Source organism: Elephas maximus, chromosome 19 (assembly GCF_024166365.1).
Source record: "Elephas maximus indicus isolate mEleMax1 chromosome 19, mEleMax1 primary haplotype, whole genome shotgun sequence".
NCBI classification, from domain to species: domain Eukaryota; kingdom Metazoa; phylum Chordata; class Mammalia; order Proboscidea; family Elephantidae; genus Elephas; species Elephas maximus.
Genome location: NC_064837.1, coordinates 31000424 through 31013539, shown reverse-complemented (window position 1 = coordinate 31013539; position 13116 = coordinate 31000424). Strand labels below are relative to the sequence as shown.

The 13116-nt window shown below is 46.7% G+C and overlaps 1 protein-coding gene and 1 long non-coding RNA gene across 7 annotated transcripts in view; one reads left to right on the top strand and one right to left on the bottom strand.

Moving 5' to 3' along the window:
* The window catches only part of HNF1B (HNF1 homeobox B), a 62393-nt gene extending 54369 nt beyond the window's left edge, over positions 1 to 8024 (bottom strand). For all 6 annotated transcript variants that reach the window (XM_049861009.1, XM_049861010.1, XM_049861013.1 and 3 more), the window contains exons 1-2: positions 7681 to 8024; positions 2795 to 2994 (exon numbers count right to left, since the gene is read on the bottom strand). In XM_049861009.1, the coding sequence (XP_049716966.1) occupies positions 2795 to 2994; positions 7681 to 8024 (544 nt within the window). The remainder of the gene's footprint in view (positions 1 to 2794; positions 2995 to 7680) is intronic.
* Positions 7729 to 12685, top strand: LOC126062951 (uncharacterized). Its single transcript, XR_007514178.1, has 3 exons — positions 7729 to 8039; positions 8431 to 8565; positions 9173 to 12685. It is a non-coding gene; the product is annotated as an uncharacterized LOC126062951 (long non-coding RNA).
* The last annotated feature ends 431 nt before the right edge of the window (positions 12686 to 13116 follow it).

The window sequence follows — 13116 nt, the reverse complement described above, 5'->3', positions numbered from 1 at the left end:
CAAAGCCAGTATTGATAATCCAAGCACTTGAGATCAATTGACGATTTTCATTTGATGTGGACAGATTTAATAACTGTTAACATTCATTGAACCATTTCTATAGTTAGGTCTTATGCAAAGTCCTTAAAATGTATCCCTTCATCTCCAATTCTCACAACCTTTCCATGTGAGAAGTATTATTATCTTCATTTTACAGATGAAGAAATTGAGGTTCAGACTGGTTAAGTGACTTGCCCCAAGTTGTGTGGACTTGAGGCAGGAGCCAGGCTGTGAACCCAGCCTACAGACTTTAAAGCCCCTAGCCACCAGCCAATGTATCACCTCTCACTAAAAACCAAAACCAAATAATACAGCCACAAAACTCTCAGATCTGACTTATGTGGAAATAACAAAACCAACTCCTGAAGCTTTGTGGTGGATGTAAGACACACTCATAGCTGCCCCACAGTGTGGGGGCTGCCTTTGTCTCTCCGTTGCCCACTGGGGAGCAGCAGCCTGAAACCCGGAATATGCCAGGATCAGCCAGACTGGCTTGCCTTCAGGCTCTACCCATCTCACGGATTTGGCCCCAGCCTCTCTCAATTTTTGAAGAATTAGACATCTGTATGCCCTCCAACCACCACCAACTTCCCTCCACTTCCTTTCAGAGTATTCAGGAGAAGAGAAAATGTTCATTGCCCATAAAAATTAACTTGGGCAAGTTGGCTCCAGCTGCCTCCTAATAGGCTTGGGAGCAAGCTTGGACAAGGAGATTCTGCGTGTGTAGAAGGGTCCATGAATACTGCCATTTTTTTTTTTTTCAGGAAAATGTGCAATTCTATATCATCTTTTTTTTCTTCTCTCCCCTCTCTTCTTATGACCACCCCATTCACTTGAGTTACTCTTTTATTTCTCCCACTTCCTAATTTTTTATCCTATGCATATTTGTCTTGTATTTATCCTTCAAGCCTTGCTTCAAATGTCACCTTCTCTAGGAATCCCTCTGTCATTTCTCCAGGCAATTTAACAATTCCTCTGCTGCCCCTTGTTTATGCCTGTATAACAGCTCTTAGCAATCATCACTATTAAACATCTCTCCCTCTTTAGGTTGTAAAGTTGTAAGTCCCTAGACTTGTGCATCACAAGGCTGAGCACAATTTTTTTTTTTTAATTTCCTAGCACAACTCTTGCCACATAATAGGTGTTCACATATTTACAGAATGATGGTTCTTAAAATTTATGTCTCAAGTGACTTTAAAACAATAACAACAACAAAAACTTTCCAGGACTGCCATAAATTTTTGTAGAATGTCTCATCTCAAGCATCTTGAAAAAATTTCTGGGACTTTTGTATTTTTAGAAGCTCCCAGATTGGCTTTCCAGCCTCCCTCTCCTTTCTGAGGGAAGTCTCATTGAACATAGAGACGCAGCTCAGACTGTAGATGTCTTGTAAGACCTGGATTGTGTTGAGGGAAGGTCCCAAGGATTCTCTGGCTTTTGGGGACTGCAGCTCCTGAGAATTTTCTTGGAATTTTCAGGAACTACAGAGAATTGCTTCATGTCAGGAACACATTTTAAAAGAGCCAGTCACCATGGGTAGAGGGTAAACCCATGCTTTAAAAGGTGCCTCTGCACCTAGGCAGCAAACAGCTCTCACTTTGCTTCTTACTCCTAATCTATCCATTTAATGCTTCCAGGAAACAACCACAATATGAGATGAACACCTAAAACCTTTCCTTCCACCATGAAGGCCTTTCTAGCCCGCAGACATTGAGACATCTGAATATTGAAACAATCACTTCAGAGCAACGTGTGACAGTGAACAAGTGTGAATTTAAAAAACTGACCAACTAGCTGGAGGAAAAAACTCAGCCCAGAAAGTGGTGAAGACTAACATCTTAACAAAGACAGAGAAACCCAGGCCTAATTTTAGAGGATAGTGTGTGGGGAGATTGAAAACTGATATTAAAAATTTCCAAGGAAAAGGACCAGATGGAAATAACTGAAGTGTCGAGTAAAAGTCTACTTTGCTAAAATAAAAATGATATGTCATTCAAACGCAGTTCAAACTTCCCCACACTTTCAAAATCTCTCAGTGTAATTGTGTGGAAGAAATCTTGGGACAGAAAGGAAATTTTGGGGTGGGAGTGGAAATGATAGGACTCGGTTGGCTAGAGTTCCCAATGTAGACATCTTTACTTGCCCTGCCTTAGCTAGAAGCAGCTTCTTCATTAGTAGGATCACCAGCTGAGGTCCCAAAACTACCAATTTTGGTGAATGTGAATAAGTCCCTTAAATTATTTCAAGACTCAGTCCCCCCCCACCCCTCCCCCCAAAATAACACAGGGACAGGTTCTGAATATATCTATGCAAACACCCTATATTTCTTACACTTTCTTGAGGGAAGGAAAATAACAGTAATAGTGATCTGCTATGAAATGTGTTCTTTGGAAACTCTGACCTGTAGTCTTGTATCAAGGGGATATACTTAGCCTACTTTGGGGAAGGTATCTCACTCTCTTACCTACTTGGTTTCAAAGAGAAGCAGGGACCAAAAAATTCAAGGTACATTGTACACATTCAGTGCTTGTCAAAGCAACTGGCTGGGTAGCAAAGGATAGTGAGAGAGGAAATACGAGCCAGTCCATTGTACAGCAACCATGAAGACCAAATCCACCTGCCAGCTTTCTTGTATTCATCAAGTGCTCAAGCAGTAGGCCTTCCCGATGAAGGGGAAACTGAAGCAGCCCACAGGGATCAGAATTAGGCCAAAGGTCACTCCAGGTTGAGGCAGAGGCAGGATTAAAACACTTACGTCTGAGGATCTCCCGCTGCTTTCTGACGTACCAGGTGTACAGTGCAGCGCGCTTCTGGGTCTTCATAGGGGTGCCCTTATTGAGATGCTGGGAGAGGTGCGACTGGTTCAGGCCCGTGACATCGACCACCTCCCTCTGGGGGATGTTGTGTTGCTGCATGTAGCCCTTGATCATTTTGGCAGCCCTCCAAGGGTCCTCGCTAGACAGACAAGCGTATGGTTAGGATGCTGGTGGGCAATGTCCAGAGGGAAATATTTTCTTTCTAGGGGTTTTACCTAAAGTCTGTGCAAAACTCTAATCTTCACCCATTTCTCCACTTGTCCTAGTTACATCCTTGGGAGGGGTATGAGGCCAAAATGGAACCTAAATAGAAAAGGAGGTAAAGGCCTCTGTACTCTATCCCTTTCTTCTGAGGTTAGGAAGGAAAAGATAAAGATGACTTCCCATCTTCAGGAGTGGGAGGGCACTGCCAGCACCTGCTCTCTTGTTGTTTTATTTTTCTTTCCTTCATTTTCCCAGAATGTGAGAAATTTAAAGGCAAGAGGCCCATTGGAAAGTGGGGATGCCATTAGCTTGGGGCTGGGCTGATCATGCAATGACATGGGCAGGGGGTTTGGGGGCTTGGTAGCATCAGTTTTTAAGTTCACCTAATTTTTTAAAATTTTAATTTAATTTTTTAAAATTTCAGACTAGACCTCTATCACCTTATTTTTCTTCTGAATGGGTGCCTCGGTTTCTTATCAATAAAATGGGGGTAAAACATGTGTTTACCTCCTCAGAAGTAAAAAGGATTTCTTAGTCAAATATTAAATAACTTTCAGAGTTGTAGAAAAGTTCTAAGAAATACAAGACCTTCCTCTCTGGAACTGAGGAATCAATCATACCATGCGGTTAGGCAAATGAAGTTGTTTTTTTTTTCCCTAATATTATTCACAGCCCTATCTCCCAAATAAAACCCAATGGTGCAAGTAACCTTAATTTCTAGAGAAGATATTAACAATCCCATATACCTTGCTTTTCTGTATTCTTACATTTCTAGTCTGTCTATTCTGATATAGGGTAAGGGTATCTGGAAATCAATGTTTCTCATAAGTTGCAAGCTTGGGGCAGGAACATAGTTACATTTTTCATTTCTCAAAAACCCAGGTGTGCAAAAAGCTTTTTAAGAGCAATGTATTGGTGCCTCGCTTAGAAAAAAGTTTGGATTTTATTTATCTAAACTGTTTTTCAACTTTGCCAATATCTTTTTTTTTTTTTTTGCTTATTGAATGGGAGACTTAAAAATAAGATATTATTTAAAACAAGAAATTAAGACAATAATGCACCGTACAAACAAAATATTAAAGAAGCAATACATCCACATGCACTATTTAATGCAGCTACATATTTAATTTACAGAAGCCAACATCCCTCTAGTGTATGCTGATGTGTATATTAGCCTGACAGACAGCAGAAAAATAAAGGGAAGCACTAATTTCGGGTGAAGCAATAAAAAATGGTGTAAGGCAGAAGCCAAAACAGATACTGTGTTGCAATGTAATAACCAATTTATTTCTACATGCTATCTATACTTTGTCAAATAAAATTAACTTTGCCTAATGAATAAATAAAAAAGCCCATTAACTAGACCGAGATATTTTGTAAGCATTTGAGTAGTTGTGATTATTGAAGCAAGCCTTTGATATTAAATTCAGGAGAACGCGAGCTTTGATTAACAGTTTTTGAGGAACGCAAACTTTTAGTATTAATTATATGTAAATTAATAAGGAATTTCTTAAGTATTCACAAAGGTACTGACACATAATATATAATAATGAAGTAACAACAAAAACAACAAAATGAGAAAATGTGTTACGGTTTCAAGCTTGGAAAGTGACCTTGAATAAGAGAAAAATTATGTAATAAGCATTTTGGACATATCAATTTAAATATCAGAGATCATTTTAAAACTAACTCGTGGAGAATTTTTCCACGGGTATTTCTAGGGTGGAAAAACACTTCGAACAAATTCGAACAGTCGCTTCAAAAGGGAGAAGAAGTGTCTGGATTTTAAAAGTTAATATTGCTTTTTTTATTATTATTATTGCTTTAACAGATTTCTTGGCTATTTTTGTTTTGTTTTAAATTTCTTTACCTGTGTTAATTTTGTGTGTTCAGGAAACCTAATGAAATAGTGTAATGTTTTAAGTGAGAAGAGTTTTGTGGAAAGAGTGCTAAATTAGCTCAACAATTGGGAAGGTTAAAAACAAAACAAAAACAAAAACAAAAAAATCTCAGGAAAATCCTATAAACTATAGTAAAACCTTTAAGCTATCTGGCCCCAGAATTCACATGTATTCACGGAGAAGAGCTCGGAGAACTGGCAGTCTTTTTTTTTTTTTTTTAATTTGAAAATACAGCAATTTTCATGGGTTTCCAACCAGGACAAATACACGGATCTCCAGAGGCGCGCGCGGCCATTGTGTTCAGAGCGCAGGTGTCAATCGCCCGACCTCGGCGCCCGCATTGTCCGCCCAGCAAGGTCCTTTTCAAACAATAACTTGGCTGTCCACGAGCAGAAAAGCCCTCGACCCTACCGCAATTCGCCGCGCGTTCGTTAAGAAGGCTCAACTCCGGCTTCTCTGAAAGCAGCTAACTTTCCAAACGCCAACACGCCCGAGCCCTAGAAGCCGGCGAGCAAGGCCGGGAGTTGGTAACCGGGAAGCGTGCACTCCCCGGCTTTCTTTTCTTTATCTTCTAGGAGGTATAAAGAACGTCCAGGCGCTCCAAAAAAGTGGCTTTCCCTTTTCTTTTCTTTTTGCTTTAGGGGAACAAGGTGGACAAAAAAGAGACTGCGTGTGCTGGCGCTTGGGAGCCGACTGTGCAGTGACCTGGGAACCGCTAACACTTTCTTGAAAAATTACTTTAATAAAGTCGGACCACTCCCGGGGGGGGGGGTGGGGGAGGGGAGGCGCACCCGTTTGGAAAAGGAAGAAAAGCCTCGGAGTCTGTCCTGCGTCCCCACCCTCCCCCTCCGCCCTGCTGGAGCTGAGGGGCTTTGCACAGGGAACAGGGCTGAGGTCCCGGGTCCTCCCCGCCGGACCTGGCTCTCTCTGGCGGCCCTCGGACTCCGCTGGCGGCTCCGGCGCTCGGACAGCCCGGGTCAGACGGCGGGCGGCACCTGGGCCTGGCTGGCGCGCCCCGCGCACTATGCGTGTGCGCTGGGAGCGGCTAGCAGCCCCGCGTCCGAGTTTGGATTTCCTTCCCCCTCTAAGCCTAGTTTACAACTTCACCAATGAATAACCCGCTGCTCTTTTCAACCTAATCACTGCTCTTTGTGTATCTTTCTGTTGATGATTTATAGAAATAAATTAATAACACCCCAACTCCACGTGCTGTAGTTTATGTTACATCTCTGCTGCTACCAGCCCGGCGCGGGGCTGGGTGTAGAGGGGCGCCCTAGGTCCCATCGGGCTTCCCGGATCCTCCGAGCACCGGGCCAAAAAAGCAGGCGCCTGTGGCTAGCGAAAGGGTCTAGGCCCGCTGGCCCCCGATGGAAGGCAACGGGAGCTCGGGTAGTCGGCCAGGCCCGGGTCAGCCTTCAGGCTGCGCTGGTGCCTCAGACGCTCCAAGGGACTCGTCTTCCGATCCCTCTCAACCTCCGGGACTCACACTTTTCCTGCGCCCTAACGCCCGCCAGGGAGAAATCGCCACCACGCCGGGGAAAGGCGAAGAAAAAAAATCTCAAAACGAATTGCAGCAAAATACTTCAAAAAATAAATAAAGTCTCCCCCCCCCCCCCCACCATGCACCGACTGAAGGGCAAGCCGTAGGGCCCCCGGAGCGCAAATTCAAATGCAAGGTCATACCCCACCCCAAATTGCAGCCGCGGGCGTGCGGCTGAGGCCGCCAGCGCCCCGGGAGCGACTTGGGTCTTGGCGGTTGCCTCGAGACCGAGGCGCTGGAGCGTCCGAGGCCACGCGAGCGGCTCGGTCCTAAAGCCGAGTGGCCGGGAGCGACGTGTGGTCTAAGGGAACCGCTTTGCTCCTTGGATAATTAGTAACTAGCTGTCAAAGCCCTGGACCGTCTGGGGAGGTCCAGCAAACGATCCTGGAACTGAGATAGGCGGCCAGCCTGCCTGAATTCCCCGGGGAACGCCAGAGTGTCGGCGGCGAGATCGCCAAGTGCCCTCCTTTCTCAGGTTGAGACCAAACTCGCTGAGACCCGGGCTCTTGGCCGCAATTGCCCCACGTTGGCTTAAATGCGTGCTTTCTTTTGCCCCGCGTGGGCCCAATCATCCTACATCAAGCATTCCCCTTTGCAAATGTAAACCGGCTTTGGGATAATCCAGGGACCTTGCACCCGCGCAGCTAGCGCGGGTGCCCACCAGAGAACCGCCTCTGAGATCCTGGCCCTGAGTGCCGCCAATCCCCCAGCAAGAAACGAAAGAACGCTGCGCCCGAGGCTGGCCTTCTTTTTCCCGGACCCAAGAGGTGGCAACCAGGATAAATGAGTGGCCTGGGGCTTGTAGCAGGCCCGAGCATCTGGGACTGGGGAAAACACTGCTGTCTTGGCACCCATCCGCACCTCCAGTCTCGTGGGCAAACCTCTAGGCAAAGGGCTTCGCAGCGGCCGGTTCTCCCGGCCAAACCCCAGCCAGCCTGGAGGATCCCTCGGGTCCCGGCGCTGGGCCTAGGTTTGGGGAGAGAAAGCCTCGGGGTCCCGGAGTCGTTTGGTTGAGAAACTGGGAGGGGTCCGGGTGTTGGGAGAGAAGCGGAGCGCCCCCCGGGGGACTTTTCTGGTGGGAAACAGGCTGGCGAAAGTGGTTGAGCGCTGTGTCGCTCAGGCACAGGGCCCAAGGTGCAGAGGTCTCAGGCGCACACCTCTAGCCTCGCTCGGTGCCTACCTGAGCATCCGGTCCACCTCGGCCCGCTGCTCCGCCGCCTCCTCGGTGTTGAGCGCCTGTAGCTCCTTGAGGATGGGAGGGGTGTCATAGTCGTCCCCGTCCTCAGAGCCCTCGTCCCCAGACAGGCGGCCCTTGGCGTGGCCGTTGGTGAGAGTGTGGAAGACCGGCTTGGTGTCTGGCTCGGCCCCGCTCCCGGGGGACAAGGGCAGCGTCTCCAGCTTCACCCCAAAACTCGGGGATGGCAGCAACTCTTCCAAGGCCTGGACCAGCACCTCCTTGGTGACCCCGGAGCTCAGCAGGGCGCTCAGGAGTTCTTGCTGGAGCGACGTGAGCTTGGACACCATTTTCCAAGGACGGGGGTAAAAAGGGGGTGAGGGGGTGGGTGGGTGCGAGAGAGGAGGGTGGAGGGGGAGTTTCACCAGCGAACCCCAAGTCCGGGAGCCCCCCCACCCTTCAGCCTCCAGACACCTGTTACTCTCCGGGGCCCGGAGTCTCCTCCAGAGGAGTCAGAAAACTTCTACCTTGCCATGATCGCCACCATTAGGCCATATAAGATATGCAAATTAGTGGGAAGGGCCCGGCTTTCGGCAAGATGCAAATGGTGGTGGGGAGGGGGGAAAACCGAGAGAGAGGGAGAGCACGAGGGGCAGACACTGGGAGCCGAGGCCCCGGGCCGAGCGGGGCTTGCCAGGATCCATTGTAATCACGCTGGGGGGCTAAAGCTCTTCTTCTCCTGATTCTGTTTATCAGCCAAAGTTTAGCTGACCTTTGGACTTGTTAAGCAAGTAGCTTGCAGCCTAGTGTGGAAGGCGCCAGGGCTTTTCCACCGGCTGCAGATTCGGCCTTAGTCCCGAGAGATGAAGAAACTGCGCTCCGGGGGTTCAGGTGAGAACTAGAGGAAGTTGAGGTGCTCTTGAAATAAGGGGGTGAGGGAGGAGGTGAAGAGTAGAGAGACTCTTTAAGGCGTTCCAGCCGACGCAGGCGGTGGGCCAGGAGAACAGCCGGGCGGAGGAGAAACTGACAGCTTGAGGAGGGGCGCAGAGAGTTGGAGGAAGTGGGGTGATGTTGAGCGGGGTGAATAAATGGTAGATTGGAGGGACCCCATTTATTTCTACTTCGGTTACCGCTGCTCAGGCCCGAGGCCCTCACCTGCCGGGTTGGGCGGTTTGGATTTGCAGAACTTCCGGCACCAAGAGCGTAGATGAGGGGAAAGGGTCGGGAGGACCCTTGAAGGAGGCGCCAACTAATTTATGGTCAGAGGGAGTAGCCAAAGTTGAGCTCCCCAGCAGCGGGGCTGCACCATCGCCCAGCCTGGCCAAGCCGCGGGGGAGGTGGACGCTTGGGCAGCGCTCTCCTGTCTAAACAAGGGATATCAAAGCGCCTCCGCTTTGGGAGCAAAACTGGGATTATCGGGCCTCCCTTCTAGCAGTGAAAGCAAAGCTCGGCCCGCCGCTGGATGGATGGAGCCGACTGATTTCTGGTTTGTTCGCAGCTCCTGGACACACGCGGTTCGGGGCGGAGGACGCGCTTTGCAGACGCGAAGTCACACGAGGCTGGAGTCGTGAACACCCAAGTTGGGCAGACGCAGGCAAATTCGCTAAGCGAAAGTTTTTTTTTTCCCCCCCACCTCGGGCTTGGTGTGGGTTTTTCAGCACCAGCGAACTTTCGCCCGCATCTCCCCTCCCCGCGGAAGGGAACGGAAGGCTGAGTGAGGCGCACCCAAGTCTACAGGCTGGGACCTGACCCGCAGAAGAACAGGGGAAGGGTCTTATTGGGATACATCTCTCACAGATCCCTACGTCCTAGGACAGAGGACTACTCCTTTGCCTGTCTGAGCCTCAGTTTCATCATCTGTGAAACGGGGATGCTACAGATACCTCTAGTGCAGGGAGGTTGTATACATGTTGAATGAGACCACGCGTGAAACCTGTGGTCTCATGGTAGTGTTCACACTTTCCAGTCTGGGAGGGCAGAAACCCCAGTAGTAAAATCTAGCCACCGCCCCCTCTACCCTTCCACCCCCACCAAACTTAGTGTTCTCGGAGTCAAGGAGATCCAGCCTTTAAAAGCTGGTAGTAGCACTCGGGTTGAAGGAACTGAGAGGCTAGGGACACAAATTCAGAATCAGCTGGGAATTTGCAAAGGAATTTCTAAGCAAGTTCTCCGACTTCTCCTACTTTCAAAAGATAATTAGGAGGAAGCTGAGGTCGGGCTGGGGGTAGAAAGGGATTTCTGGCTAGAGGCGGAAGGGCCTGCACTCTCATTTGCTGAGTTTAGGAACAAATCTTCCAGGTGTATGAATGCTGAAACCCCAGATGTGATTGGTTCCAGCCTAGCTGCTGAGGAGTTAGGCTGCCTCTTTTAAATACTGGGCCTGCTACTGGTGCCTGGGCCACCTGCCAGCTGAGAACCTCAAAGAATTGTGGTGGTTGTATGCATGGAGACCTAGGAAAGGTTAACACCACTCTGTCTTTCTTCCCCTGAGAAAGAGATAATAAGTTCGTGCAAACGAGGGCCCTTCATTTCACTTTATTGTTTTTGAGTTTGTTGTGACATATGGCAGGTCCTTGCCCTTCACAGTTCTGCCCAATGAAAAAATTTCCCTGGCTACCCAGCTCCCCTCAACAACGATAATGAAGTGTTCAGAGTATATGTCCCTGGAGATCAATCTCTTTCCTTGTCGCTCACTTGCTATCATGATAGAAGCACTCAAGTGTAATGAAGACCAGTTTCTGTGTTTAGCTGGGAAAGCCCATTAAAAAATCAGCAATCACTTCCCTTTTAACACCAAAGCTTTAATTTGTAGTTCCAACTGCTGTGCTGCCTAGTCTGACTCCTAAGCCTCTTTATCTTTCAAAATTTAGGTGTCAGCAAACCCATTTCTCCCCCATCCCCAGACAACTATGTGAACTTAGAAGAAGTTTCACAGAAAGAATAAGGAAAACTTCCTGTGAGTATCCCGGTAACCTGGCCATTCATATCCAGCAAATTTTCGCAACCCTCCTGTCCAAATGTAGTTTGTATATGCCACCTGGTACACTGTGGGTGCTCACCAAGTACCCACAACAGTGCATCTGGGAACAGATTCAATACCCATCTCTTCACATGGAAGTTTAAGAAGAAAAGTAGGCCAGCAGATAGTGCTGGTTATATGTCATAAAGCAGATTAAGGTGTGTGTCATAAATGCTAAATAAATGAGTTATCTAATAAACCCCTTTGTTAAACTTCCCCCAAATAGAGGAAGAAATAGTACAGTTAAAATAATCTTAATTTATCCTTCATCTAGGATAAGTTGGTGATGAACTAATATAGTCAGGCCCATTTTAAAGGTGGGGAAATAAGACATAGGACAGTTTAAGGAGGTTGCTTGGAGCTGCTGGAGTAAATTAATGGAAGGGCTGGGATTGGAGCTCAGAACTTTTGAGCAGGGCTTTAGAATGAGAAAAGACTTTGGCCTGTCTTTCCAACCCCAAGAAAGGCCTCCAGCTTTTGTTGCTTTGGGAGATGGGATATTGAAAGGCGGATTCTATCAGGGCAAGGTAGAGGAGACAGAGCAGAGAATAGAGGGCAGACCTGAGAGTAAAACAGACCTGAGTTTGAGTCTGAGATCTGCTTAACCAGCTTTGTGAACTTGGGCATGTTATGTAATCTTTCTGAGCCTCAGTTTCCTTATGTGGAAAATAATAATAATGCTCTACTCTGTTTTTGTGAAGATTAAATGTGTTACTTACCTGCAGGTTTCTGGAATATGGCAGGCTCTCACATGTTTAGAAAGAAGAAGCACATCATGAAAAGGGTACAAGGAAGTGCAGACACTGAACTCTGCAGGCTCCTAGATTGCCGGCTTATTTTTAGGAGGAATTGAATTTGAAGAGACCATAGTAAGTTCTTCTACTCAAGTGGAAAATCTGCAGCTTAAATCCAAGCTTTTCTATGAGGAATGCAGTCCCTGGAGTAAAATAACTTAAAATCCCACTTGGCTCATCATTCTATGAAGGTTTTCCAAGAACCATCTTGGTAATTTCACAGAATGGCATATATGGCTCCTGTGGACTCACCTCCCCTGTAACTTCGCAGCATAACTGAGATCTTTTTCCTGCTCTTGTAGCACACAGCTGTCCCCTCACTTTCCATGGTTGTTCTTCTTTGGTTACAGCAGGGAGAGATTAGTGTTCCCTGTCCTTTCCAAGGCTTTCCCATTGATTGGACAGAGTGTCTAGAAGGACTCAAAATGAAATTATCTCTAAAGTAAAACATAAATACTACCCTACCCTGGCCTGAAGGAGGTCAGGGTGGGTCTTACTGTTAGAGAGCAGTGTTGCAGCCTGGAAAACGTCCTAAGGGTCAGGAGCCTAAGGTTCTACTTCCAGATATAACGCTCCTTCCTGGACGACTCTTCAGCTTCCCAAAGGCTTTGATAAGCACCTTCTTTGGGCCTCTGATCCCACCTTTGAAAAATGGCCAGTTGGGGATGACCATTTAAGTTCCCTAACATTTCTATGATTTGAAATTCCTAAGATATCTTAAATTACTGGGGTGCCCACTTTCAGGCCTTTGGGTAGATGCTCCAAGAGCTCAGGCCAGACCCCTGTGTGGTGGTAAACATAGGATTTTTGACTAGCCCACAAATAAATACATCATAGACAGTAAGCTTCATGAGGTCAGGGACCTTCTCATGTCTTACTCTTCAGTGCCTAGAGCAGTGCCTGATACATAGTAGATGTTCAATAAAAATACTTGTTAAGTGAATGAGTAAGCGATCATTTCTGCATAATGCCTTTACAGATAATTTTTGTTTCTGTATTTGTACATCTCAGTTTTTACAAGTTGTCAGTAATGAGGTTACATTTTAAAAATAAATACCTTTTCCAGGTACAAAAGAATACATACTGCATGATTCCATTTATATGAAGTTAAAAAGCAGGGAAAACTAATCCATGGTGATAGAGGTCAGAGTCGATGTTATCTTTTGGGATATATTTGGAAAGGGCATGAAGGAGCTTTCTGGGGCATTGGAAATGTTTTATATCTTGGTCAGGATAGTGGCTACTTCATCAGGCCATACACTTAGAATTTGTGCATGTTGCTATATGTAAGTTATAACTTAGTATAAAGTAAATTAAGTTAATAAACAATTCCAAAGTAGAAGTCACCTCTCTACTCAGCCCTGTGTCCAGTGTATGACCCTCCAGATTCTCTTTTATCCACCATGTATAGTTTATCATCATTAAAATTTATAGAATAGTATATTCCAGAGTTCAGCAAACTTTTTCTATAAAGGACCAAATAGTATTTTAGACTTGTGGCACATATATCTCTGTCACAACTACTCAACTCTGCTGTTACAGACAGTACATAAATGAATGTGTGGCTATGTTCCAATAAGACTTCGTTTATAAAAACAATTGGCCAGCTGGATTTGGCCCATGGGCCAT